The sequence below is a fragment of the Dipodomys merriami genome, unplaced genomic scaffold (assembly GCF_024711535.1).
Source record: "Dipodomys merriami isolate MVZ:Mamm:240054 unplaced genomic scaffold, mDipMer1.0.p SCAF_19, whole genome shotgun sequence".
In the NCBI taxonomy this organism is placed as follows: domain Eukaryota; kingdom Metazoa; phylum Chordata; class Mammalia; order Rodentia; family Heteromyidae; genus Dipodomys; species Dipodomys merriami.
Window position 1 is genome coordinate 18,611,773 of NW_027203270.1, and position 26,537 is coordinate 18,638,309.

Sequence of the window (26,537 nt, forward strand, 5' to 3'; positions counted from 1 at the left end):
TCGTTGGGGAGGATTAGGGGGAGGCTGGTTCCTTACCTCTTGACCATTATCTAGCAACATGATGTCATCATCTGCCAGGTCATCCTGGCAAAAGTCAGAGCATTTCTCAGTCACTGCGAAATAACCCTTCTCATTGGAGCACCTGAAGGTCAAGGTGAGACCAGGAATCACTCAGTGCCAGGACTGAGGGAAGCAGGGGAGGGGACAGTCTTGGCTCTCACCTGAAGAGCCGTGTGTGCTTCATGTACTCCGCGTCATCATCATAGGGCTTCTGTACCCCAATGCCTACCCAGAAGAAGTTCTCCGGTTCCTCACCCTCATTGATGACCTGTGGGAAGAGAGTTTAGCCCAGCCTCAGGCGCTCTGCTTTGGCTCACCTGCCTGCCCACCTTCAACCTCAGGCACCTGTTTGCTGTAGGAGGCGTCAAACATGGTGTTCAGGATATCTTCTGCCAGCTTAGCTTCATCAGGGTCTGATGCCCGGCCCACCCAGGCATACACGATGCCTTGGTTGTCCTCACTCTCAAAGGGGACCTGTGCAATATGCAGGGGGTTCAGGTCAGGCCTCCCACCATCCTTTCCCAGCTGCCCTGCTCACACCTGCAGCCTACCTTGAGGATAAAGCAGAACTCAGAGTTGAGGAGGCTGGAGTCCGTGTTGATCTGGATGCACCTTGAGGGTAGGGAGCCAAGCAAGGAGTAAGTCAGGTTGCCAGCCCGTGGGGCTCACCAAACCCGACCCACACCCCTAGCCAGGCACCGGGTGCAGAGGGCACTGCCGTTGGTACGGATCTGGTAGAGGCTTGGCTGTTGGACACTATGGGCCATCTTCCTCCTGCCCCGGTGGATGATGAACTTTCTCTTGAAATGAGATAGAAACTTGGGGTTCTCCTGCTGCTGTGTCATGCGCACCACCTGGGATGAGGAAGTGTTGGGTAGTTCCTTGGACCTTACCTGCTCCATCAGGGCCAAGCCTCCCTGGGGTCTGAGCCCCACCATGCCCTACTGTAGGTCATCAGGTGCATGGCCTGGAGCTCATGGGGCAGACGCACCTCCAGCTTGCCTGGGAAGAGGCTTTCAAACTTCTTCTGCAGGCTAAAGGTGAAGGTGAGCCAGCCCATGTTGGAGGCTTCCCGGCCCTGCCAGAAGTACACAATGCACTGGAAGTCCTCCTCTGGCTGTTTATCCTCTGTTTCAGTCGCTGCCTCCTCCCCTTCTTTGCCCTCTTTGTCAGTCTTCCCCTCATCTTTGTGTTCCTTCTTCTCATCCTCTTCACACTCGGCTGGTATCCAGTACCTGTGTTTTAGAGGGTGGTGAGCAGGGGCTGGAGCACCCAACCTTAGGGAAAGGACAGAGGCAGACTGTAATGGCACCTGCAAAGGAAGACGTAGCAGTCCTGTGTGTAAAAGTGGCCAAATTCCTCCTCAGGCAGCCGTGCAAACTTCTTGCCCTCCAACACGAAGCCCTCCATGCCATCCAGATCCTCGTTCCATTCTTCCATCAGCTGCTCCGCCTGCAGGCCCCATCCCACGGGTCTGAGCCCCTGCTGAAGATCTGAGCAGGGCTCTGAGGAGACCCTGACCCAGCCCTCACCCAGGACCCACCTTACCTCTGCTAGTGGCATCGGCGGCTGCCGTGGCAGGAAAAGTGCAGTGAGGTCGGCCTTCATCTGGTCTTTTTTCTCTGTGTCACGTTTAACCTTCCCAGAGAGCCCTGGTCCCTGTAGCACAGCCTCTGCATTGCGTGTGTAGTCCACAGTCAATACATCATCCCAATTCTTGAATTTGGCCTTGAATACCTACAGGGGGTGCAGTGAGAGGTGATTTCTTGGCCTTTAACCAACATGGTTAAGGTTAGGGTCAAGGGAGATCCTAGCCCAAGGGAATGGGACCTAGAGAGATGGGGCATACCAAAGAGAAGTCAGGTTGGGTTGGCAAAGACTGGAGGGTAGGTACCTAAGTGGACAAGGACAGTGGCAACAAGCCTCCAGACGTAGGGCCATACCTGTGCCTCAGTGCCCTCTAGACTGCGGCTGACAGCAGCATGGCGTGGCCGGTGTAGCATTCCACATAGCTCCTGGCCCAGCTTGAGTGCTGCAGCGCGTACCAGGCGTGGGGATTTGCGGCCAAGCCAAATGAATACATCAGACCAACAATCCAGGATGTACACACACCGTGTATCTAGCAGGCTCTGCAGCTGCAGGCAGAAGGCTGCAGGTTAACACCTGGCCATCACTGGGGAGGGATCCCCTGCTCCCCCCACCCCTCCTGTGGACTCACCAGCCGCATCCTGGGCATCAGCTCCACCTTGGGCCGCTTCTTATGTTCCACGGAGAGCTTGTAGTTGATCTGTGGTAGCTCTAGGTAGCCCAGGCCCAGGCCCACCTGGCAAGAGGAAGAGATGGCATAGCAACTGGTCTAGGAACATGAGCCCCAACAAAAAGCCCCCTGGCTCTGCCTTGCTATGTGGCTTAGGTCCCCTGGCCTTGCTTCCCTAAGGTTGTTTTAAGGATAATCTCAGTGGAATGCTGTTTCTTTTTTAGCTTTTTTTCCCCCCTATGTGATACTGGGGATGTAACTCTACCTCCTCAGGCAATGGAAGGGCTTCTTTTTTTTTTTTTTGCCAGTCCTGGGGCTTGAACTCTGGGCCTGAGTGCTGTACCTGAGCTCTTCAGCTTAAGGCAAATGCTCTACCACTTGAGCCACAGCAACACTTCAGATTTTTTGGTGGTTAATTAGAGATGAGTCACAGACTTTGTTTCCCAGGCTGGCTTTGAACCATGATCCTCAGATCTTAGCCTCCTGAGTAGCTAGGATTATAGACGTGAGCTACTGGCACCTGGCTCTTGCGGCTTTTTGCTGTGTATGTGGTACTGAGGAATCAAACCCAGAGCTTCATGCATGCTAGGCAAGCACTCTACCACTAAGCCACATTCCCAGCCCCCTCAAAGGGCTTTTGAAACTACTTTCTTTGCCTGTCCTCCCAGAGCCTTATGATCATTTCTGTTTTTCTAACTTGTCCCTTTACTGCTTATAAGAGCCCCACAGTTGTTGGGCACCAGTGGCTCATTCTTGCAAATCCTATCTACACAAGAGGCAGGAAAGTCCCTGAGATTTACCTCCATATAACCAGCAAATATGCTGGAATTGGAGCTATAGTTCAAGTGGCAGAGAATCAGCTTTGAGCAAAAAAGCCAATGGATAGCACCCAGGCTGTATTCAAGCTCCAGTAAAAAAAAAAAAAAAAAGAAAAAAAGAAAGAAAGAAAGAAAGAAAGAAAGCCAAGACTGCTGGCCTTAATACACAGGCATTTCTGTCTCCCCTCCAGGCCAAAGTTCAGCTACTCTCAAGGGCCAAGCCTCAGGCAACTCCTTGACCAGGCAGAGACCCTCTCCCTGCCATCCACAGTACAGTACCACTGCAATGCCTGGCCCGTCCCTTGGCTTGTCTCCTTCAAGCTGGTGAAGTCAGACCAACCTGGTTCCCCAACACTATGGCTCACCTTGTACAGCTTGGGCTGGGGTGGCCAGAAGTCATCAGGTACATGCTTCTTGATCTCAGAGGGCTCCCCACCCAGCACCTCCCAGAACTCAGGAGGTTCCTGGCCCTGCACCAGCAGGGTGATCTCCGCCTTCCCTTTCCGCTCATTCTTGTTAATTTTTTCTGCAAAGAGTCTGAGGACCGACACAAAGCCTTCAGTGAGGCTGGCACCTTCTTAGAGAACATATTCCTTCATAAAAATCACCCCGCAGTGCACACTTACCTGGCCTTGGTGGTGCAGCTCAAGGTGGCCTGGCCCCCCCGCCATACATAGATATCCAGGCCTTGGTCCAGCAAGAACACAAACCTGCCCCAGAAGAGTGGAAGTTATAGCAAGCACAAGTTTCCTATGCCAGTGACCCCAACAACAAACCGTGATGGGGTTTCAGCCACTTTCTGGATTGTCCTCAGAAACACTCCTGATAAGTTCTGGGATAGGGGCTAAACAAGGATTTCTAGGCCTCTTTGAGGAGACCCAAGCCTGTCCCAAACTGGCTGGTAAGGAGGAGGCTGAGAGTCAACATCTCCCATGTCCCCCACCCTCCCATCACAGGGCTCACCTTGGGTCCAAGGAGGCTCCCTTAAGAGGCACAGGCTCCAATTTGATATTCTTTTTCCCATACACTCGGTACATCCTGAGGATCAAAACAATGGCTAAGTATGGGCACCAAGGGGCCAACTTACCCCAAATATCATCTCCTCCAAACCCATCTCCGAAGAGTCAGGTGAGTATCACCCCCACACCCTTACCTGGTGACATAGTGGGTGTCCTCCACAGTGTAGAAGCCACTGGCGGTCCCACCCTCAATGTAGGAGATGTCGTGGTCAAACACCTGTGTGAGAATATGGTTCTTCACTCAGCTTCCCTGCCCCACCAAGTACCCCTGTCCTATCAGACTGGGTACAGAACTGGAGACGAAGTGAATTGGACACTACAAATGCATACTGGTGGGCTAGGAATGTGGCTTAGTGGTAGAGTGCTTGCCTAGCATGCATGAAGCCCTGGGTTCAATTCCTCAATACCACATAAACAGAAAAAGCCAGAAGTGGTGCTGTGGCTCAAGTGGTAGAGTGCTAGCCTTGAGCAAAAGAAGTTCAGGGTCAGTGCCCAGGCCCTGAGTTTAAGTCCCAGGACTGGGCAAAAAAAAAAAAAAAAAAAAATCGTATTGATGCTTTTGAAAAAATGATAACGTTCTGTGCCTATAAACAAAGCCACTGGGACACAGGACTGTACAGAAGGAAGATGGATAGTAGGGAGTGAGTGTACTGGGGCACAGGAGCCAGCAGGTTTGTGGAAGCATTCACGGCTCGTAGCCTGTGTGTATGTAACCGCTGGAGAAGGCAGGGTGGCTTGGGAACCAGCTTTGTAGACTGTACTTGGCTGGCCTCCAGGCCCCAGCCTGTGGCTCCACCCCCATCTCACCCCTGGCCATACCTGTGTGGCTTGGTTTCCTAGCTGTGTGTGTCAGTTGTTAGCTTCCATCCAAGCCTGGGCTCTACTCCCTAACTAACAACCCCAGCTCCATGTTTCACTGTCTAGACTTGGGCTATTTTTGGCCTCAGGTCTTCCCAGACCTTGCTTGGCCACCTGCTTTAGATGTCTTGAGTCATCCCTAAGCCTGACCTTTGGCCTCAGCTCCTAGTCCTGCCTAAACAGCCCACCTACTGCCCTATCCCCACACATCTGAGCCCGTTACTCCCTTCCCAGGACTGCACCTGCAGGAACTCCTCGCTCTCATCACCCATCTCCTCCCGGACAGTGCGGCATTCGGCTCCCAGGTAGTTGCGGAGGTTGACGGCGTGGATGGCAGAGCAGGCTTTCTTGTCCAGAGTGGCCTCCCCGCCGATCCAGTAGTAGATTTCCCAGTTTAGGGAGCCACTGTCATCCAGAAAGGTCTGAGGACCAAAGCACTGGCCATGAGAGTCTTTCTAGGTCTGTCCTGGCTTTCCAGCCCCAGGACAGGTACGTCACTGACACTGCTGAACCACCCTTACCTGGCCTGTCCATCTCCAACTAGGCCTCTCTGAACCACTCTGAGGTGGGGGCTGAGCCACCTGTGGGCTGTGGGGCCAGCACTTACCTTAAGCACAATGTAGCAATCAGCCTCGTAGAACTTGCCGTGGAAGGCTTCCTCTACTAGCACAGGCACGAAGTTCTCGATCTGCCAGATGACCAAGCCAGGTAGCTGGCCCACGTCCTCCGTGAAGAACTCTGAGTAGTCAAGGCGAGGCTTCTCCAGGCCCTGATCCCAGCGCCGCACCTTCCCCCCTGGGGCACGAGTGTCTAGACTCTCCTGGGGAAATGCAACGCGTAATTTGACTCTGTCAACCCATTCAGGTTGGCTTCTGCTTGCTGCCCACCATAGGACCTTTGCACCAGCCATTCTTTTTTTTTGGCAAGGGCCTCCTCTCCCTCTTAGCCTAGGTCACACAGTGTACTTTAAGCAAGGCCCAGACTGCCGCCTGCCTCCCTGCAGCCCTGGCTTGGCTTACCTCCTGCTTCTTGTTTTTCTCCTGGGCCACATCTGACATGCCCTTCAGCACTTGCTTGGCCTGGTCATCCTGAGCAGAGTCCTTGCGTCTACGCAGCCTCATCTTCCGAGCCAGAGGGTCCTTGGGCCCACTCCCTGGAAAGGGAGGAACAAGCGGCTGAACTCCATGAAGTTGTGCTACTCAGCATCCAGCCAACTGTGGGAGCCATGTCCCGAAAACAGCAACCCACCCAATATTCAGATAGGTAGGTTGAGGCCCAAGGATAGCGCCACCCCTACTCACCAGCTGCTGCGGCAGCCACAGTGGCAGGGGAGGCACCGGCCAGCCGCAGCTGGTTCTGCAGTGAGAAGTCGATGTTGTACCACTCGGCAGTGCGGTCAGCAGGTTTGGGTGGCATGACCAGACTGGGGTTCTCCCGCACATCCAGGACCTGCCAGGGGCACAGGGCTACAGCTGAGCCTGGTTCCCACCTCTCAGCTACCCTCTACCTAAAGGTTTCTTAGTCTAGTCTACCCCAGGAGCCAGGGACCTGGGCTTTCACATTGGCCATCCCCATAGGTGGCTGTCGGAGGGAGTTCAAGTGATACCGTTGGCTAGGAATACAAAGATGCAGGTTCCCTCCCCACTGGGACTTTCCTCCTCCAAGAGGGCTCTGCTAGGTTCTCCTCACTCAAGGACACAGCCCTTCCCCCACCCTTGGTGCTCACCTCAATCTCTGTCAGGAAGTGGATGGCCTCTGGGAGTGTCACAAGGCGATTCTTGTTCAGGACGAGTTTCCTCAGCTTTGGGCACCTGCGTGAGGTGAGGCTAGCTGAGATCTCAGGGAGGTGACAAGGGGGAAGGAGTGGAGAGACGTTCAGTCCTGAAGGGGCCAAAGATGGGGCAGGGGTGTCCTTTGTTCTCTGCCTGACCATGTAAACCCACGTTCACATAGTCCTTCTATAGCCCTTCTGGCCTAGACCAGAAGAATCCAGTTAGGAACATTGCATTAAAAATGGCCAGGCACCTGTGGCCTAGCTACTCAGGAGGCTGAGATCTGAGGATCACAGTTCAAAGCCAGCCCAGGCAGGAAAGTCCCTGAAACTCTTATCTCTAATTAACCACCAGAAAACATGAAGTGGTGCTGTGGCTCATGTGATAGTATTTTCCTTGAGCTGAAGAGCTCAGGGACAGCACCCAGGCCCAGAGTTCAAGCCCCATCACACAGATGCATGTGCAGCATCTCTGGCCAATTGCTGATGGTTTACACCTATAATCCTAGCTACTCAGGAGGTAAAGATCTGAGCATCATGGTTCAAAGCCAGTCCATGTGGGAAAGTCCATGAGACCCTCATCTCCAGTTTAATACCACCACCACCACCACCACCACCACCACCACCACCCCCCCGCCACCAAAAAAAAAGCTGAAAGTAGAGCTGTGGCTCAAGTCTGTAATCCTAGCTACTCAGGAGGCTAAGATCTGAGAGTCACAGTTCAAAGCCAGCCCAGGCAGGAAAGTCTGTGAGATGCTTATCCCCAATTAACCATCAAAAAGCCTGAAATAAGAGCTGTGACAAGCAGTAGAGCACTAGCCTCGAGAAAAAACAAACTAAGGAGCAGCACCTAAGGTCAGAGTTCAAGCTCTGGGACTGGCACAAAGGGAAAAAAAAAGGCATTCCTAAGGGTGCTCTGGGAAACCCAGATGGAGAACCTGTGGTTCAGGGCTGCAGGATATTCATCTATGAAGGTGAATAAACTCTCCATTTGACAGCTCCACTACAGCTGGTTCTAGTTTTGGGATTGTCTGGGCTGGGAGAATCCCTAGGCCCGCCCAGAGTACCTAGGCACCTGCATAGACTTTCGGGAATCAGCTCCAAGTTGTTATTGGCAGCCATGAACTCCTCCAGGCTGGCCAGCTTGCCGATGCCGGAGGGCAGCCCATCAAAGTCCAGCTTGTTGGAATTCAAGTACAGCTTCTTCAGCTTGGTCAGCTTGCAGATGGCTGACTGCAAGAGCCAGGCAGGGGCAGCAGTGAAGATCCAGCCCAGGAGCATGGCCTCCCCTCACCCTCCCCAAGGCCGGGACGCACAGGCAGTGAGGTGAGCTGGTTGCGGGACAGGTTCAAGGTTTCCACATGCACCCACTGGTCGATGCACAGGGAAAGCTCGGAGATCTGGTTGCTACTGAGGTTGAGGCGGCGCAGGCTAGGGAGTGTATACAGACACTCAGGCACCCGCGTCAGGTCGTTGCACGACAGGTCCACATCTGGAATGTGAAGTAGAGCCAAATGGTGGGTGCCACTGGCAGCCAGACCCAGTGTGAACCCCAGTTCTCCATCCCCAGACTGTGTGGCCTTAGGCAATTGACCACCTCTTTGAGCCTCAGTTTCTCCATGTGAAGAAACACCCTCAGCCTATGTGGGTGTAACATAAAAGCACTCATAAGGTGGTGTTATGGTCACTAATCCTAACATGCCTGGAATGTGACTGGAGAGGCAGAATTTAGGCCCCTTCACTCACCAGGAAGTACAGGGGCCAGAGGGGTGGGAACTTAGGAGGGATCTCCAGTGTCCTGACCTGCAAGGTTGCTCAGGCCCTCCAGGCTGGTAGGGAGATTGCTCTGGGTGCGCTGTGTGTTCCGCAGGTGCAGGGTCTGCAAGGCTGTCATGGCCGGGATCTGCCTGCCAGGGTGACAAGAGCCATGAATGGCAGAGCTGACCCATGCAGGGAATCCTAGGAAACCTGGAAGGGCAGTCCAGGAGCACAAGCACCAGCAGAGCAAGACCGAGGAATAGAACTTCCTGCTCAGGAAGCACTAGCTCACACCAAAGGGTGCAGCTGCCAGGGCAAAGGCAGTGGGCTCTTGGGAAGGTGCAGGGTGAGGAAAGGTGCCCACCGGAGCTGGGCATGCAGCAGCGGATTCCCGTTGAGCACCAGCGTCTGCAGATGCACCAGGCGGCGCAGCTGCGGTGGCAGGCTCTCCAGGCGGTTCTCACTGAGGTCCAGGTACAGCAGGTCCGTGAGGTTGATGAATAGCTGGTTGGGGATGGTGTCGATGCTATACACCAGGCAAAGAAGGGCAGGCCTCGGTAAGTACCGGGTCCTGTCCAGGGCTGGATGCGGGGTAGTCCAGTCAGGGGTATTACCTGTTGTGGCTGAGGTTGAGAACCAACATGTTCTTGGCGTTCTCCAGCTCCCTTGGGCATTCTGTCAGCTGGTTATGGCTCAAGTCCTGGGGAGCAGGGGCAAGTCCAGGTTAGGGTGTCCACCCTTGGCAGGCCTTTGTCTAACTAAAGTTTAGGCCATACACAGCATGAAGTGAAGACTTCAAGGCCAGAGGGACACAGCCCATCTACAGGAAGGGTCTTGTATTAGAGATCTTGGAATGACTAACCTGGGGCGCAGCGAGGCCCTTTCTAAAGTCTGTTTCCCTGATTGTAAAATAGGACAGTGGTGGCCCCAGGTCTGTGGCCAGGGACCAGGTGGTGGGTGAACACACTGACCAGGACTGAGAGGTCATCCAGCTTGAAGATGTCATCGGGGACTCCAGAATTCTTCAGGCTATTGGCTCGAGCTACAATGGCCTAGGAATAACAAAGAGTCTGTGATTCCTAGTTTCTACCCCCAGAAGCAGAGGCCAGGGTGGGATATCTTTCCAGGAGGCTCAGGAAGCCAGTCTAAGTGCTCTCCCACTCCTGGACCTTGTTCATAGTGAACCTTTCACCTGGTGGACTTTTCCTATCCTCCCAATTCAAATCTCAAATCGCAACTCAAATGTGCCCCAGAACCTAGCATTATCCTTTCTGATCATACACTCTTTCTCCTTAATTCCGAAAGGCAAGAAGGGAGTAGCACTGGGTTAGGGTCTTTAAAACAGGACAGGGAGCTGGGAATGTGGCTTTGTGGCAAAGTGCTTGCCTAGCATACATGAAGCCGTGGGTTTGATTCCTCAGTATCACAAACAGAGAAAAACCAGAAGTGGAACTGTGGCTCATCAAGTGGTAGAGTGCTAGCCTTGAGTAAAACAAGCGCCGGGGCAGTGCCCAAATCCTGAGTTCAAGCCCTAAGACTGCAAAAGAAAAAAATAGAAAGAGGGGTTGGGAAGTAGCTCTGTGGTAGAGTGCTTGCCTTGCATGCATGAGGCCTGGGTTCAATTCCTCAGCATGATATAGCAGAAAAAGCCAGAAGTGGTGCCATGGCTCAAGTGATAGGGTGCTAGCCTTGAGCTGAAGAGCTTAAGGACAGCACACAGGTCCAGAGGTCAGGCCCCACAACTGCCAAAAAAAAAAAAAAAAAGACAGGAACTGGGAGTGGTAGCAGACTTGAGAAGCAGAGGCAGGATAGCATTTTCAAGTCCAGCTAGTTATAAGTCCAGCTAGCTAATAAGACCTTTATCTCAAAAACAAAACAAAAACCAAAACACAGCTGGACACCAGTGGCTCATGCCTGTAATCTTAGCTACTCAGGAAACAGAGACCTAGTAGTTCAAAGCTAGCCTGATTAGGAAAACCTGTGAGACTCTTATCTTCAATTAACCACCAAAAAGCCCGAAGTGGAGCTGTGGCTCAAGTGCTAGAGCACCAAACTTGAGGAAAGAGCTAAGAGACAGTTGCCTAGGCCTTGAGGTTCAAGCCCCAGTACAGACACGTGCATGTACACATCCCCAAAACTAAGGACAAAAGTGTGGCTCAAGTGGCTGAGCACTTGCCTACCACTTGGGTGGGTGGCAAGATTTAATCCCAAGTAGACAGCTGGACCAGAGAAATCAGAGTGGACTGAGGAAGCCCGCTTTCCTTGGGGCTGAAGCCCTCACCACATGGACATGAACAAGGTTTAAGGGTGAGAAACAGGGCCAGGGAATGGTGGTGTGACTGAAGGTAACACCCTGAGTTATCACAGGGACAGCCCCTAAATTTCTGCAAGAAGATGTATGTTGGGCACCAGGCTGCTGCTTCACAAGCCCACCCTAATGCATATGTGGCCCAGAAAGCAGGAAGGACTCCAAGGCCACAACCTGGAAGTGGCAGAGCCTAGATTAGAATTCAGGGAGCCAGAGTCCAGAGGGGTGCCCCTTGAAATCTCAGGGTCTGTGTTTGGACAGGATGACCCTATCTGAAGTCTGTAGAGTTAGCCAGGGACTAACATCTGGGATGTTCTGGCTCAAACACAGCCTACTCCATCTGGATTTCTGTCTCTGTGGGCAGGCATTCTTACCTGTGATGCTGGTAGAGGCCAAGGGTATACGGAAAACCCACATGTGGTGCTTAGCCTGCGCTGGTTATTATATAGGTGTCCAAGATGGGTGGCTGGCTTTAGGACTTTTCTACTCTTCATCACGCCCCACCCTCCAACGAATTTTCTAATCCTCATGGGTTCCTTCACATAGAACATAAACATATTCTCTCTTTTTTTTTTTTTTGGGGGTCCGGTCATGGGGCCTGAACTCTGGGCCTGGACGCTGTCCCTCAGCTCTTCAGCTCAAGGCTAGCGCTCTACCACTTGAGCCACAGCGCCACTTCCGGCTTTTCTCTTTTTGCTTATGTGGTGCTGAGGAATCGAACCCAGGGCCTCAGGCATGCAAGGCACGTGCTCTACCACTGAGCCACCTTCCCAGCCCCCATAACCATATTCTCTTGCAATGACAAGGGGGCCTCTCCTGTGACACCTTGGCTCTTGAGCAAGACAGGGGTGGGCAGAGACATGAAACAGGACTATAGATCCAACCCCTCAAAACCCTAGCTGAACCCTATGCCCTGGCCCATACTCACCCTCAGAGAAGGGAGGCTGGAGAGCTCCCCATGCAGCGTCGTCAGGTTGTTGTGGCTCACAGACAGATGCTCCTGGGAGGGGTAGGGAGCAGAGGTTCAGCAGGGTAGCTGGTATGTTGAGCCCATCCGCCCCCCCCTCCAAACACTGTGCCATCAGGAGGGCCTGCCAGCGCTGCCCGCTCCTGCAGCCTCCTCGTGTGGCTCCTCAAACACCTCCCAGAATGGGAGGTCGCTCCCTTTGCTAGCTTTACCCACAGCCACCCCAGTGCTCCTTTGGTTGTTTGCCCTCCCCATAGTCCACCCGGCCCAGCGCCATGACTACAAGAACCTCCCTGCCAGCCCCGCACCCCTTACCAGCTTCTGCAGGGCAGCTAGCTCTTCGGGCAGGTAGCAGAGGCCTGTGTGGTTCAGCTTCAGCCATCGCAGACTGGTCATGGCCTTGACATTCTCAGGGAAGTAGCCACCCTGGGCAGGGAATGGCACAGTAAGGTGGAGTCTTTGGGGAGCAGCAGAGCCACTCATTATTTGTGAGGCACTTCATCACTCTGTACCTCAAATTCTGTCATCCACAATATGGAACTAATAAAAGCCCTTATGCGAAGAAGGTGTTGGCTTAAGATGTGTCTTTCTCCCGCTGGAGAGAAGCCCGGGCAGAACTGGCTGGTTCAGGTGATATCCTGTACCCAACCTGTAGTGTTTGTTTGCTGTCTGTGTCCAGTTGGATTGCCAGAGACTGGGGTCCCTGAGAGCCTTTACCAAGTCCCCCTGCCATCAGCATGCCAACTTGTCAGGGTGCCGTCTCCCCACCCCACCAGAGCAGCACCTCACTCATGCATTCACTCATCCCTCATGTTCCAATGCCTCTCTGCATCCCCGGTCCATAAGACTTCTCCCCGGAAGTGATGCCTCGAGGGCCTTTGGCAGCTGTCCCCTCCCCCTACAGCCACATTCCAGGCATGACTCCAGGCTCTCCCGGTCCAGAAAAGGCACTGAGTACGGTGGATGAGGATCCAGAAAGGGGAAGGGGGCACCTGTGACCCCCTGTGCGTGCTGGGGTCAAATGTGTTTCCTCCCACAGGTGAACACAAGAAGAGCTAAGAGCCTGGCTCCAGGCTGCCTCCTAAAATGACACCAGCCAGTGTCCTGCCCACTAGTCCTAACTAACCTCCCGGCCAGCTCTCCCCTGGCCTCTCGGGTCCTGGCCCTGCCGCCGCCTCACTCCCGGCCGCCCTCCCTGATCCACCCACTGGCTTGGGCGGGGACCAGGCTCGGGTTCTATCCGTCCAGCAGCTGCTCAGACACGGCCACCGCGGCCCGGGCACACCGGAGGACTCGCTCCCCACTAACAGATCTCGCTACTTTCCACCACGCCCGCCAAAGCAATCCTCAAGGTCCTACGCCGGCTGAGAAAAGCCGGGCTCGGAGAGGGGAAGTGACCAGCCCGGGACCGCACAGCCGGGGCGGGGCCCCGCCCGGGGCAGCCCGCGGCGCGGCCGGCCTGAGTCAGGGCCCGGCTCGGGCGTGTGACCTCAGGGGCCTGGAGCTCCGGCTTCACGTCCCCGGGCCCACTTCCTGCCCGGGAGCAAAAACCCGGCTCCCGCGGCCGCCTCCAGAGGCGTGACGTCCAGCCTGGCTCCAACTTCACCCACAGTTCCGGTCGGGGATCGGAGGCCGGGCCGCCGGTTCCGGGCTGGGCAGACCGCGGCGAGCCGCACCCCGCCCCACCCCGCCCGAGGTCTCCGAGCCCGCGGGGCCGGAAGCGCGGCGCCCCGCGGCCGGGCGCCCCACAAAAGGCTCGCGGGGCTCCGCCGCCGTCCTCCCGGCTCACCTTGAAGTCGTTGCCGCTGAGGTCCACGCCGCGCACGAACGGCAGCACCCCGGTGGCCTCCATGGCGGCGTCGCGGCGGCTCCGTCTCTCGCAGCGGCCGGCAAGGGCGGGGGCGGCCCGGGAGCCGCGGGCTGGGCCAGCGCCGGCCCCGCCCCTTTAACCCGTGCGCGCCGCGCGCCGCGCCGCCCCGCCTCCGCCGGCCGCCCGGGGGGTCCGTGCCCCCCTCTCGGGGCGAGCCGGAGAGGCCTGGTCGGCGGCCACAGCCCCTCTAGCTTCAGTCGCAGAGCCCCGGAGGAGACGGACGCTTCAAGTTGGCCCACGGCCCGGGAGAGATTCTGGACCCTGGGGAGCCCCAGGGGGGCGGTGCTGGGGCCTGGCAGGCTCGGTACCTGATAGGCCAGCGGTTGTGACACCTCGGGGTCCGCCCAGCCGAGCGCTCCAGCTATTGGCCTCAGTTTCCTCATATGTAAAATGCTTGATAAGGTAGTTGCCAGAAGCCCAGGAGCCAAAGCGCGAGTGCCTTAGCTTACGGCGTACAGCAGGCGCTCAATAAACGTCAGTTCAGGACTGGGGATATTGCCCCCGGAGGCAGAGTGCTTACTTAGCATACGTGAGGCCTAGCAGTGCGAGGTGGCTTATTATAACGCTCCCTCCTCTGTTCAGCTGTTCATTTATTGCCTGGCTTTGTGCTCCAAACGAGCAACATCCCTCTGGGGCCAAGCTCTTCCCGGGTGTGGTTGCGATCTCGCCCACCCCCACCCCCGTGAACATATTAACCAGATCCTCAATAAATCACAACTATTCTTCACAGAGACAAAGAGGGCGTAGAATATTGTGTCACAGGAGAGAAAACTGAGGCCTGGTGAAGAATGGCTCGCACAAGGTGACAAAGGCTGGCTCTAGCCAGCGGGCCAAAGGTGATAACCAGGCAATAAGGAGACAATGTGGGTCTTCAGGACAGGTGCTAGCAGCCTGGCTTCCAGAAAACAAGGTGGCCACAGACGGGGTGGCGAGGGTGCGGGGGAAGGTCCCATTACAAGCCCAGAAAGGTTGCCAAGCCCCTGACCTTCCTCCGCCCACGTCGCACGTTGCGCCTTTAAACCCGGAGAGCATCCAAGAGTCCCGCCCCCGAAGGAGTGCGCCGGTAGGAGGGGGCGTGGCCGTCCTGTCATTGGCTGAGCCATGAAGTATTTTGGAACGTGTGCGCCACCGGCGGGCGCGTGGATTGGAGCTTGGGCCTGTTTGTTTGAGTGTCCCTGGGGTCACCCGCCAGCCCTTGGGCCTCGGCGTTCGTTCCCGGGCCTTTCACGTTCCATCCCCAGGCTGGTCCGGGCGCTGAGGTCCAGCGGATCCACCGCGTCCTCCAGTCGGTGCGCCGACACCGGGGCGCAGGTACGAACGTGGCGCGGCGCCCAGCCCGAGGCTGGGGTCTCCCTGTCCCGGGCGTGGCGTGCGTCCAGCACAGGTTGGGGGCGTGGCCCGCGGTCGCGCGGCTGCGGCCTGGGAAGGAAGGACTTCGGCACCAAGGCCCGAGTTCGAATCTCAACCTTGGCCCTTCGAATCTTGATTTCCGGGCTTCTGTTTCGTCCGGCGAGGAGGGCTGAAACAGGGCCATCTGTGGGCTGCTACGCGGTCTGCTCAGCCCTGGCCACGGTTTAGCGGGTTTGGCCGGGGAGTGGAAGGGCCCCGAGGCATCCAGGGCCAGGCTGCGCGGAGGAGCCTGGTTATTTTTAATCATCCTGGCCCGCCCTCCCCTTCCGGGAGTTGGAATGCTGGGTGTCGGGGCCTGCACGACCACGGAGAGGCAAGGCTGAGCCCCACTGTAATGGATTAGTGCTTGTATTGAAAGCGTTTTACAGTTTGCAGAGTGAATTATTGGTCCTGCTGGGGGGCCATGGAGCTGTTTTTGTCTCAGAGGTAGACACTGATGAGAAAGCAGAAACCGGCTTTTGGGCCATGGTGGGTCATCTAGCTGGCCTATGATCTCCCTAGCCCCCAGAGTGGGGTCTTATTTTTAGTCTCAGGCAAGTGGGCAGGTGTCCCGGCTGAGTCACACACAGCTTTAGGCTTCAGCTACTCCAGGCATCTTGTCACTTGGCAGTGGGTCTCAGGTACCCACAGACCAGCAGGGAGGGCTAAAGTCCTTGGTGTCCCATCAGGCTGTGTCTAGGCCCTGAGAGATTTCTGCCTCGGTTTCCCAGGTGCCATCCAGTCACTCAACCTTCCTGATACCTTGCCATCTTACAGATGAGCAAAGAGGCTGTGCCTGCTGGCCCTCCGCTCACCTGTGTCATTTGACTTCCCATCAGCTGAAGACCCTTTCCTCCATCCTAGCACGGGCTCAAGCCCAAGCGGTCCAGAGAGCCCTTTTGAGAGATGCACTAGGCAGCTGTTTGGGATCAGCATCTTTAGGGTTGGCTTATTCTTCTGATAATGGAGGTGTCAGCCTTGACTTGAACACATGCATTGATAGATGCTACCAGCCTCCCTTGGGCCATCTTGCTCACCTTGACCTTTGACCTGTTAGCCCTGACTGAGAGTTTCCTTCTAAAGATTTGGGGGGTTGGCCTCCTGAGCATCACTGAGGTCCTACTAAAGTTCTTACAGGTTCCCTAGGCAGGATGTCAAGGGCCCCAAGTTGCAGATCTTTGGATTCCTCCTAACAACTCATCAGTCAGGAGGAGTAGGCCCAGTCCTGGTTAGGAAGCTGAGGACCTGACCAAATGGACAAGTGCTTAGTCTCTGGGTGTGGAGGAGTCTGGAGATGTTGTAGTTGTGGGTTTGAGACCTTCCCACTCACTGAGTTACTTGGCATCCTGTATCTGTGAAATAGGTGGTGTCCCAGGTCAGAAATCTTTGGTCATACCTGGGCGCTGGTGGCTCACGCCTGTAATCCTAGCTACTCAGGAGGCTGAGATCTGAGGATCTCGGTTCAAAGCCAGCCCGGGCAGGAGAGACCGTGAGACTCCTATCTCCAATAAACCACCAGAAAACTGGAAGTGGCGCTGTAGCTCAAGTGGTAGAGCGCTCGCCTTGAGCTGAAGAGCTGAGGGACAGTGCCCAGGCCCAGAGTTCAAGCCCACGACCGACAAAAAAAAAAAAAAAAAAAAAAAAAAAGAAATCTTTGGTCATATCAGAGATCTTGGAGGGTGGAGGGCTGGATCAGGAAAGTGGGCTTCTCTTTCCTATGACTTTCCTTATGTGCTTCTTTCCAGACATAGACTGTTTGCAGCTTTCTGGGAAGGAACACAGCTCTTTCATCTCAAAGGAAACACTAAGTGGCTGCTTTCTCATGAGAAATCCCTGATCACCTACCAGTCTGGTTGTCCCCTCCCTCAGTGCCCCATGCTTATGACTTTCTTGCAGGAAGACATGGCAGAGTTCTCTCAGAAGCGGGGGAAGCAGCGTGGTGGTGAGGGCCTGGGCAGCGCGGTGGACTTCCTTCTGGCCAACGCCCGTCTGGTGCTGGGTGTGGGCGGAGCAGCTGTGCTGGGCATTGCCACCCTGGCTGTGAAACGGGTAAGGCTAAACTGGATGAGGCCTTCCTGAGATTTGCAGAGGAGGACAAGGTTGGGGTCTAGGACTGGTGGTGGGACTTTCTGAGGCTAGACTGGAGCCCAAGGAATCCATTTCTTTATCCCAGTACCATGCTTTGCTTTGCTTCTGCTGTCTAGGCTTTGGATGCTCTGATCTGTGTCACTTTGCTTGCAGCTCATTGACAGGGCAACCAGCCCTCGGGATGAGGATGACACCAAGGGGGATGGCTGGAAGGAACTGAGTCTGCTGAAGGCCACACCACACCAGCAGCCCCGGCCCCCACCTGTTGCCCTCAGCCAGCCCATATTGCCCCTAGTCCCCTCATCCTCTGCACAAGGTAATTGACACACCTTAACCCTCTGATGGGGGGGGGGGGAGGTGCTCCTTTCATAGTCACACTGGAGTTCTGCCACTGAACAACTTGCAGCCCTATGCAAGTCTCTGCTTCTCCAGATTGTTGGTTCCTTAAATGTTGGGTGAGGGTCATAGGTCTTTTTGGTTCATATAATTTTTTTTGGTAATGTGGGGGCCAGTATGCATTCTAGGCAAGCGCTCTACCACTGAGCTATGCCTCCAGCTCTAGGATTGATTTTTGCCTTCTTTCTACAAGTAGAAACATCAACACAGTATGATGATGGGGAGCTTCAGATTGGAAAACGGAGGCTGGGAGAGGGGAAGGACCAATTTTCTCTGCTCTGTTTGAAGCTGTAGGGCCAGAGTGTTGGGGCTCTGAGCCAGTGAGAGTTTGTTATCAAGCAGTCACTGTTCTGAGGACCTGAACTCAGTGCTTTCTTAGTGGCTATTCCAGGTGACGACAGGCATAAGGTCCTCATATAGCTGGTGATGATTTAGAGTTCTCTTAATTCGTGGGGTGTTCTGATAATTTTCCCCAAACTCTTCATTCTGCAGTGAGGTCCACAGATACCAGTCCTCAGACGCCTGCCCAACTCAGCTCCCCAGCACCGCTGTGCCTGACGTTCCAGGAGAAGCTCCTGGCATTCGAGCGTGACCATGTGGTTATCCCAGCAGCCCAAGTGGCTTTGGCCAAACAGCTGGCCGGTGACATCGCCCTGGAGCTTCAGGCTTACCTGAGGAACAAGTTCCCAGAACTGCCCTTTGGGGCACTTGTGCCTGGAGGGCCACTCTATGATGGGCTGCAGGCAGGGGCTGCTGAGCACGTGCGCCTTCTGGTACCAGTGGTGCTGGAGCCTGGCCTGTGGAGCCTGGTGCCTGGGGTGGACACTGTGGCCAGGGACCCTCGCTGCTGGGCTGTTCGGAGGACTCAGCTTGAGTTCTGCCCCCGGGGAAGCAGTCCTTGGGACCGTTTCCTGGTTGGGGGTTACTTCTCTTCCAGAGTTCTGCTAGAGCTACTCCGTAAGGCCCTGGCTGCCTCAGTCAACTGGCCAGCCATTGGTGGCCTGCTTGGGTGCCTGATCCGGCCCAATGTGGCTTCAGAGGAGCTGCTGCTGGAGGTACAGCATGAGCGTCTGGAACTCACTGTGGCTGTGCTGGTGGCAGTCCCTGGGGCCAGTGCTAATGACTACCTTCTGCTCGCCTGGCCCCTAGAGGGGCTGGCAGGGAACCTCTGGCTTCAGGACTTGTATCCAATGGAGGCGTCCAGGTTGCGGGCCCTGGATGACCAGGATGCTGGCACTCGCAGAAGGTTGCTGCTGCTTCTGTGTGCTGTCTGCCGGGGACACCCGGCCCTGGGGCAATTGGGGCGGGACCACCTGACCCAGGTGGTTCTGCGCCTGGGGGAAGAGGAAGCTGAGTGGGCTGAGGAGGTCCTGGGGGAGCGCTTTTTGCAGGCCCTGGAATTGCTGGTGGGCAGCTTGGAGCAGTCCAGCCTGCCGAGCCACTTCAACCCCAGAGTGAACCTCTTGGGCAGCTTTCGGGAGGAGGAGATCGATAACATCGGCTATGTGCTCTACAGTGGTCTGCAGGCACCTGAGGGACTGCTTTAGAGGAGTGAGAGCCCTGGTGGCCTGCATGGTTTGTTTCCAGGGAGCTGCAGCTGCTTCCCTCCCAGAGATCTGCAGAGTGGTGTTTTGCTTGCTTTTAACCAGAACAAAGGAGGGACATGGTACCGGCTTAAGCTTGGGATTCCGGAGTCTGGGGAGTTTGGGTTGCTGTCACCTAAGTGTGGTTGGATGGCCCTGGGCAGCTAACAGTGCTCACCACTCAGATGCCACCTCAGACCTGAGTCCAGCTCAGGATTTGGGCTTAGTACATACCAGCAATGAAACCGCGAAGAATGTGGTTTCTGCCATCCTAGGCCAGGTCAAGGCCAACTACATCTTTTTGCCAAGAGAAATAACTTTCCTGGGTACCAACTCCAAGCACCCTGAAGGCATGTAGAGCCTGGCTGTTGAGTATTGGTTCCATCCCTGAGGCTGGAATCAGGACAGCTTTTTTAGCTGTTGCATGGTATCATTTTCCAGTTTCTCTTGTGTATTTGGTTTTCTTATTGAGTACTCTGTGGGCTGTCCCACCCGCTGCCCACTGGATACCTCAGGGAAGGCCCTTTCCCTCCTGCTGGCTACGTTTACAGGGTGGCTGAGCCTGAGCCTTGCTCTTGCTGTGGGAGCCAAGCTATGGGCTGCCCTAGCCATGGAAGCTGCTTCTAAGCAGCACTGGAAAGCAGAGGGCATGTCCTTCCCGGAGAAGGCCTGTGCGCAGACCTGGCCTCCACAGTGCCAAAACAGACTGCTGTCAGCAGATGTATGTATCCTGACCTTGGAGTTTGGCTGAGGTAGCAGGGGCTGGCTGAAGAAGTGTGCCTCCCCTCCCAGGGACCCCTCCAGGTTTAGTTCTCTCCTGCTGAAACAAAAGCTATGCCTTGAAGAATGTGAACAAGAATAAAAGAAAATTTGTATGTGTGTGACTTGTTAGGGAAGGTGGCCTTGGCAACTTCATAGGTGGTTGATTGGAGTCACTCCTCTGGCTTGGCTTGGTCTGGCCTGGCAGCTGGGCAAGAGGACTTAGGTCAACTTGGGCGTGGCGATTTATTTTTAAGAAGCAGTATCTTCGGGTGGGGGTGAGGAGGAGGCACAGTGGTTCATGCCTGTAATCCTGCCTCGCAGGCTAAGATACGAGAATCTGTTTGAAGTCAGCCTTGACAGAAAGTCTGGGAAACTCTTATCTCCAGTTAACCACCAGAAAACCAGAAGTGGCACTGAGGCTTAAGTGGTAGAGTGCCAGCCTTGTGCACAAAAGCTCAGGGACAAATGCCCACACCCGGAGTTCAAGCCCCAGGATTGGCAAAAAAAGAAAAAAAAGAAAGCACCTGTTCAAGCTGCTGTAGCAATTCCAGGCTGAATTGGCTCTGACAAACTTCTCAGCTTTGGAGCGAGTCTGAGTCAGGAAAGTTCACGTGTGGTGAGGGCTTACATCCTGGTTGAGGGATGTCACCTCCTAGCTGTACCTTCATAGAGCAGCATGCAGTGAGGGATCTCAAGGCTTTCATAGGGACACTATGACACTATGTGTTTATAAGGGGTTATAACTAGGTGGTTATGGGGGTGACCCACCCGATTCCACCACACCAGAGGTCAGAAGTTGAGACAAGTCCTAGGAGTGCAGAGCCTGAGAGTGTTGGTGTGGGAGTCTTGCTCTGGTAATGGGAACCACCTGGTTAGGGTTTTGTGTCCACTCCAAAGGTTGAGCTGCTGGGCCTGACTCAGGTGTTTGCCTGCTCCCTGGAGTCTTCTCTTGGGTCTCCTTTTGGTCCTACAAGTGAGTCAAGCAGCTCTGAAGCCAGGTGTTTCCCATGTTTCCCAGGGGCCAACCTGGGGCTCCTTGTCAGGCTTTGAGTCCACGCCATTCACATCTGGTCTGTCCTTCCTGTGGTGGCCCCACACCCTGCTGTGAGGGCAGGGCTTGTGCTTTAGTCCTGTCAACTGTGAAATGGAGACTTGATGCCTTTCTGGGCAGTTGTGGACAATCTACCACCTTCCACAAAGGTGAAGAACCAGAATGGGAGCTGCTTGGGCCCCATTGCCTCAGACTCTATCAGCATCACCAAGGGCCAGCACAGCAGGGCCCTCTGAGGTGTCAGGGTAGCCCTCTGGGCCACAAGGTTGTCCTGGGCTCTGGGGAAGGGCTGACCCAGGCGGGCTGTAAGAAGCTAGCTGTTGGGAAGTCAGATTTATTTATGTAGTTTCTGCAGTACTGGGAATGAGCTCAGGGCTGTGCATACTAGGCAAGTGAGTCACCCCTGTAGCTGGGAGTTCACTTTAGAGCCTTCTTCTCAGCCCAGATTTTTTTGTGAGCCTAAAGTGGGTTGCTCTGATATTTCCCCCTCAGCATGGCTGCAGAGTTGAAAAATCAGACACAATGGGCTGGGAAGGTGGCTCAGTGGTAGAGTGCTTGCCTTGCATGCTCGAGGCCCTGGGTTTGATTCCTTAGCACCACATAAGAAAAAAAAAAGAAAAGAAAAAAAAATCAGACACATTAAAAGGGAAAGAATGGGCTGGAAGGTGGCTAAGTGGTACAGCGCTTGCCTTGCATGCATGAGGCCCTGGATTTGATTCCTTAGCACCACATAAGCAAAGCGCTAGCCTTGAACTGAAAAGCTAAGGCCCAGAGTTCAGGCCCTGCAACCAACCAACCAACCAACTAACAAATAAATAAGTAAATAAATAAATGGGAAAGAAGTGAAGCTGGGCACCAGTGGCTCACACCTGTAATCCTAGCTACTCAGGAGGCTGAGATCCAAGGATCACAGTTCAAAGCAAGCCCAAGCAGAAAAGTCTGTGAGCCTCTTATCTCCAATTACCCATCAGAAAACCAAAAGTTTTGGGCTGTGGCACAAGTGGTAGAGTGCTAGTCTTGAGTTGAAGAGCTCAGGGACAGCATCTAGGTCGAGTTCAAGCCCCACAACTGATCAAAAAATGAAAAAATAAAAAAGAAGTGAGCTGGGTGCCAGTGGCTTATAACTGTAATTCTAGACACTAAGGAGGCTGAGTTCTAAGGATCACAGTTCAAAGCCAGCCTGGCAGGAAAATCTACCACTCTTTTCTCCAGTTAAGTAGCAAAATCCTGGAAATGAAACTATGGCTCAAGCAGTAGAGCACCATCCTTGAGTTAAAAAGCTAAGGGACAGTGCTGGGATCAAGTTCAAGCCCGAGTACTGGCATACACACAAAATGTTCTGTTATGTCACCCCAGCCCAGCCCTGTCTAGCCAAAGAAGACCTGAAAACAATGAGGTGCTTTATAAAACCTACTACCATGGCTCTAATACCCAACTTCCTGAAAAAAAGGAAAGGAAAACCCCAAGTGTTAAAGAAGATGTAGAGAAGTAGTAACCCCTACATGCTGGCTGCTGAAAACTGTATGATGATACAGACATGCTAGTAGTTGGGTGGCTCCTCAGAAAGCTAAAACAAATGATCTTGCAACTTCATTCCTGACACACACCCAAAATAACAGGGAACACGTATTTACATTACTCTAAGTCAAAGAAGCCAGACATAGGGGTCACATACAATTCCATTTATGTGAAATATCCAGATTAGGTAACCCCAGAGACAAAATGATAGGTGGGTAGATTGGTGGTGGCAAGGGGAAAACCCCAAACCCAGATCACACTCATCTAGGCTGGGAGAATCCAGGAACAATGCCAGGAAACCACGTATGTAAAAACCCTGCTACTGAGCCATGCTCCGAGAAACTGCTGCAGCCCCAACTGAGAACAACTTTCTTTGCTAATAAAGGGACTAGGCAATTCACACCTATTTTTGCTTCTCTTCTCGACAACAAACTAGAGCTAATAAAGCTGAGGTGTTCTCCGGGTTTCTGCGAAGCTTTCTCTGCCAAGTGGGGGAAGATGGAAGGTTGTACACACAATATTGCACTGGTACCTCTTCTCCAAGGAGACGGTGGAGACAAGCTGAACTCAAGTGTTCCCCACACAGGAAAGAAGTGCTAGTCTGGCAGAGCTTCCCAGGATGGCTGGTGAGAGCCCTAAAATGAAGCTCCTCTGGCTGTGGCTGGCATCTGTACTTTTTTTTTTTTTTTTCCCATTATAAATTATGCTTAATATCTGCATCTCCCTGTTGTGTTCATTAGGTGAGATTCTGCCTGACATATGTGGTATCCTGTCTCCTGGAGAGTGAAAGCTTCCTCTCTTCTTCACCCTGATGAGGATGAGATCTTGAACTGTAGACACCATGGCTATTTCCAGGACATTTAAACGCTGAGTCCTTATGTGAGGACAAATGGGCATCTAGTTCTAGAGGCGTCAGTCTATCACAGTGGAGCAGCTCACACAACAGCAGACCAATACAAAGAAAAGGTGTCTTCTTTCTGCATAGCCACCAACTGGGAACTCACTAAGGCATTAGAGCTGTGGCTTCTAGATGAGGCTAGAATGAAGCTTTTGCAGGTGTGAGAGTCACTCCTGGCATTCCACCCTCCTTCTGGGATGGCTGCAGAGAAGCCCATCCAGGCTACCCAGAGGCTGTGCAAAGAGTGCTTGGTTCTGCACACAGGGGCTTCAAACAGGTAAAGGAAGCCCTGGGAGCATCTGGCCTGACAGCACAGCAGCCCACAGCAGGGCACACATAGAAACACATGCTACCAGCCACTGTCCAACGAAGGGCCTAGTCCTGTCCTCTCAGCAATGCAGTGGCTAGGGGGTCATTCCTAAGCCCTGGGCAGATGGCCACTGTCTCACAATGGCCTTTTCCATAGTGGTCTGCTTTATGTTCATCAACAAAGGAAGGCCCAACTCCAAAACCTAACACTTCTCTTGTTTACCAGGTCTCACTTCACTTCCAGCTGTGAGAATGAGTCTTTTTACCCTGCCTACCCTCATCTGTTCTGAGGACAGAAAGGTCTGGTATGTCCAGGCTGGTGGCAAAGGCTGCATTTCCGGGGCTTCTTTGTTGTGGATCCCACATCTGAGGAATTGGCTCTGGCTCTTTTGCTTCTGGCCTCTGGCCCCTGAGTTTTTCCTCTGCCTCCTGGCCAGGGTAGAGCTGCAAAAGTCCCTGTGGGAAGAAGTGGTCAAAACTGACTTTAAAAATGACTCCTTGTGCTGGTGCTGGTGGCTTATGCCTATAATCCTAGCTACTCAGGAGGCTAAGATCTGAGGAACACAGTTTGAAGCCAGCCAGGGCAGAAAAGTCCCCATGAGACTCATCTCCAATTAACCACTCAAAAACTGAAAATGACTGGGCACCAGTGACTCACACCTGAGGAGGCTGAGATCTGAGGACTGTAGTGATTCAAAACCAGCCCGGGCAGGAAAAGTCCATGAGACTTTGTTCTCCAATAAAACAACAGAAAACTAGAAGTGTCGCTGTGGCTCAAGTGTAGAGAGCTAGCCTGGAGCTGAAGAGTGCAGAGGCAGTGCCCAGGCCCAGAGTTCAAACCCTATGACTGACACACACACACACACACACAAACCCCCAAAACGGGAAGTGGCACTGTGGCTCAAGTGGAAGAGCGCTAGCCTTGAGCATAAAGATGCTCAGGTACAGCACCCAGGCCCTGAGTTCAAGTCCCACAACGGAGAGGGGAGAAAAAGACACTTTGTGGCTTATACTTGTAATCCTAGCTACTCAGGAAGCTGAAATCTAAAGATGGTGATTCGAAGCCAGTCCAAGCAGGAAAGTCTGTGAGACTCATATCCAACAAACTCAGAAAAAGTCAGAAGTGGCACTGTGGCTCAAGTGGTAAGAGTGCTAGCACTCTTGAGCTAGCACAAGGACAATGCCCAGGCCCAGAGTTTAAGCCCCAAGACGGGAGGGGTGGGGGGGAGAGACGGGCGGGGAAATGATACTTTGAGCCAGGAGCTGATGGCTCTACTCAGGAGACTGAGATGTGAGGATCATGGTTTGAAGCCAGCCAGGGCAGGAAAAGCCATGAGATTTTTTTTTTTTTTGGTCGGTTGTTGGCCTGGACTCTGGGCCTGGGCACTGTCCCTCAGCTCTTCAGTTCAAGGCTAGCACTCTACCACTTGAGCCACAGCACCACTTCTGGCTTTTTCTGCTTATGTGATGTTGAGGAATGGAACACTGAGCCACCTTCCCAGCCCAAGCCATGAGATTCTTCAACAAACTATTTAGAAAAAGCTGGAAGTGGTGCTGTGGATCAAGAGGTAGAATTCCAGCCTTGAGCAAAAAGAGCTCAGGGAGAGTGCTCAGGCTGAGCTCAAGGCCCAGGACTGGCACATGGGCATACACAAACACACACCTTGAAGTGCAAAGAAATACAGATACTAAGGGAAGGAAGCCCCACTTTGTTATCTTAGGACAACTCCCTAAGGGTATGGCAAGGAACATTTTGTTACCTGCCTCCTCTCTTTAAAGATGCCTAAGTTCTCAGAGACACTGTCCTATCTCTATTCTGTTCCGTCCTAGCTCTGTTCTGATAAAAGGGCTAATGGTGTCACTTTGTGCAGGATCTTTCTGCAGAGTAGAAACCCAGCAAAACAGTGAGAAGACAAGGAGTTCTGACCAGCAGCTGGCTCCTCACTGGTATAGCTGCAAAGAATCCTGACTTCTGGATCCTCCCAGCTCTCTGGATGCTGGCTGTCTGGTCACCTAGGACAACCTATCAGCTGATCAGAAGTCAAATGCTGCTTCCTGTGGTGCTAGCAAGTCTAAGTCTATGCAAGGCCAAGTGCTTTGCAGCCACTTCAAATATGGGTGTGGCACAGAATGTTTGTCACCTGGCACCTCCAGCACTGCTTACAGGTTCTAAGTTCTATACTTTATACCAATCTTTCTGGGTTCTTTGTTAATAGAACTGGTGATATGAGCCTAAGAATCATAGCTTAGAGCCAAGTATGGTGATGCATGTCTATAATCACATCATTTAGGAGGCTGAGACAGGAAGATCAAGAGATGAAGTCCTGCCTAGGCAAAACAGCAAGATCCTGTCTCAAAAAAAAAAAAAAAAAAAAAAAAAAAAAAAAGCCCAGCCAAAAGAGAATCGGTCCGAGACTAACTTTGCTCTTATATAAAACAGGAACCCTATGAGTAGCAGGCAACAGCTTACTGTTGAGGAAACCAAGGCTGACTTGTCTGTTTAAGCTAGTTTGGAAAGCACATCTGTATAACACCGAACTTCCCACTTAGCCTTAGTTTAAACTAACTAGTTAAGCTTCTGCTGTGCACTACAGCCACAAGGACCATTCACTGTCCACTGTGATTCTGACACACTGGCCCAAGCTGTCTAACCTGAGCAGCTTTCTAGACACCACACAGCCACTCTGTCATCTGAAGAAATGAGGCTAATAACAAAGATCTTACAAGGGCAACAGAGGCTAAGAAGCATGAGCTGTGAGAAAGGGCAGACACTCCTATCATGGGCCCTATTACTGTGTGACCTCCAACAAAGGCCCCTCATTGATCTGGACACAACTAGGATAAGTAGGATCTTCTC

General features: G+C 53.6%; 3 protein-coding genes across 5 annotated transcripts in view; 1 reads left to right on the forward strand and 2 right to left on the reverse strand.

Moving 5' to 3' along the window:
* Flii (FLII actin remodeling protein) overlaps positions 1 to 13,894 on the reverse strand; it is a 14,571-nt gene extending 677 nt beyond the window's left edge. Inside the window, exons 1-28 of the mRNA XM_070027570.1 lie at positions 13,606 to 13,894; positions 12,132 to 12,242; positions 11,778 to 11,849; positions 9,513 to 9,593; positions 9,156 to 9,241; positions 8,906 to 9,067; positions 8,587 to 8,690; positions 8,100 to 8,275; positions 7,859 to 8,016; positions 6,739 to 6,823; positions 6,314 to 6,461; positions 6,032 to 6,165; positions 5,620 to 5,832; positions 5,255 to 5,434; positions 4,289 to 4,371; positions 4,099 to 4,173; positions 3,762 to 3,845; positions 3,501 to 3,672; positions 2,279 to 2,383; positions 2,004 to 2,195; positions 1,609 to 1,797; positions 1,373 to 1,512; positions 1,052 to 1,295; positions 760 to 914; positions 612 to 672; positions 406 to 534; positions 222 to 328; positions 37 to 142 (exon numbers count right to left, since the gene is read on the reverse strand). Of these exons, the coding sequence (XP_069883671.1) occupies positions 37 to 142; positions 222 to 328; positions 406 to 534; positions 612 to 672; positions 760 to 914; positions 1,052 to 1,295; positions 1,373 to 1,512; positions 1,609 to 1,797; positions 2,004 to 2,195; positions 2,279 to 2,383; positions 3,501 to 3,672; positions 3,762 to 3,845; positions 4,099 to 4,173; positions 4,289 to 4,371; positions 5,255 to 5,434; positions 5,620 to 5,832; positions 6,032 to 6,165; positions 6,314 to 6,461; positions 6,739 to 6,823; positions 7,859 to 8,016; positions 8,100 to 8,275; positions 8,587 to 8,690; positions 8,906 to 9,067; positions 9,156 to 9,241; positions 9,513 to 9,593; positions 11,778 to 11,849; positions 12,132 to 12,242; positions 13,606 to 13,668 (3,615 nt within the window). The 5' untranslated portion in view covers positions 13,669 to 13,894. The remainder of the gene's footprint in view (positions 1 to 36; positions 143 to 221; positions 329 to 405; positions 535 to 611; positions 673 to 759; positions 915 to 1,051; positions 1,296 to 1,372; positions 1,513 to 1,608; positions 1,798 to 2,003; positions 2,196 to 2,278; positions 2,384 to 3,500; positions 3,673 to 3,761; positions 3,846 to 4,098; positions 4,174 to 4,288; positions 4,372 to 5,254; positions 5,435 to 5,619; positions 5,833 to 6,031; positions 6,166 to 6,313; positions 6,462 to 6,738; positions 6,824 to 7,858; positions 8,017 to 8,099; positions 8,276 to 8,586; positions 8,691 to 8,905; positions 9,068 to 9,155; positions 9,242 to 9,512; positions 9,594 to 11,777; positions 11,850 to 12,131; positions 12,243 to 13,605) is intronic.
* A 918-nt stretch (positions 13,895 to 14,812) lies between these two features.
* Mief2 (mitochondrial elongation factor 2) lies at positions 14,813 to 20,022 on the forward strand. The gene is made up of 4 exons (XM_070027581.1): positions 14,813 to 14,997; positions 16,972 to 17,124; positions 17,317 to 17,479; positions 18,052 to 20,022. Exons 2-4 carry the CDS (start codon positions 16,978 to 16,980, stop codon positions 19,104 to 19,106), a joined length of 1,365 nt encoding a protein of 454 aa, XP_069883682.1. The 5' UTR covers positions 14,813 to 14,997; positions 16,972 to 16,977; the 3' UTR covers positions 19,107 to 20,022.
* A 2,600-nt stretch (positions 20,023 to 22,622) lies between these two features.
* The window catches only part of Top3a (DNA topoisomerase III alpha), a 37,090-nt gene continuing 33,175 nt past the window's right edge, over positions 22,623 to 26,537 (reverse strand). For all 3 annotated transcript variants that reach the window (XM_070027576.1, XM_070027575.1, XM_070027574.1), the window contains one exon: positions 22,623 to 24,136. In XM_070027576.1, the coding sequence (XP_069883677.1) occupies positions 23,958 to 24,136 (179 nt within the window). In that variant the 3' untranslated portion in view covers positions 22,623 to 23,957. The remainder of the gene's footprint in view (positions 24,137 to 26,537) is intronic.

Bases quoted from the DNA above. Each gene is read 5' to 3' on its own strand.
- Mief2 (XM_070027581.1), top strand. From the start codon at position 16,978: ATGGCAGAGTTCTCTCAGAAGCGGGGGAAGCAGCGTGGTGGTGAGGGC. The intron at 17,125-17,316 runs GTAAGGCTAAAC...CTTTGCTTGCAG, and splicing joins CCACCCTGGCTGTGAAACGG to CTCATTGACAGGGCAACCAG. The intron at 17,480-18,051 runs GTAATTGACACA...TTCATTCTGCAG, and splicing joins CCCCTCATCCTCTGCACAAG to TGAGGTCCACAGATACCAGT.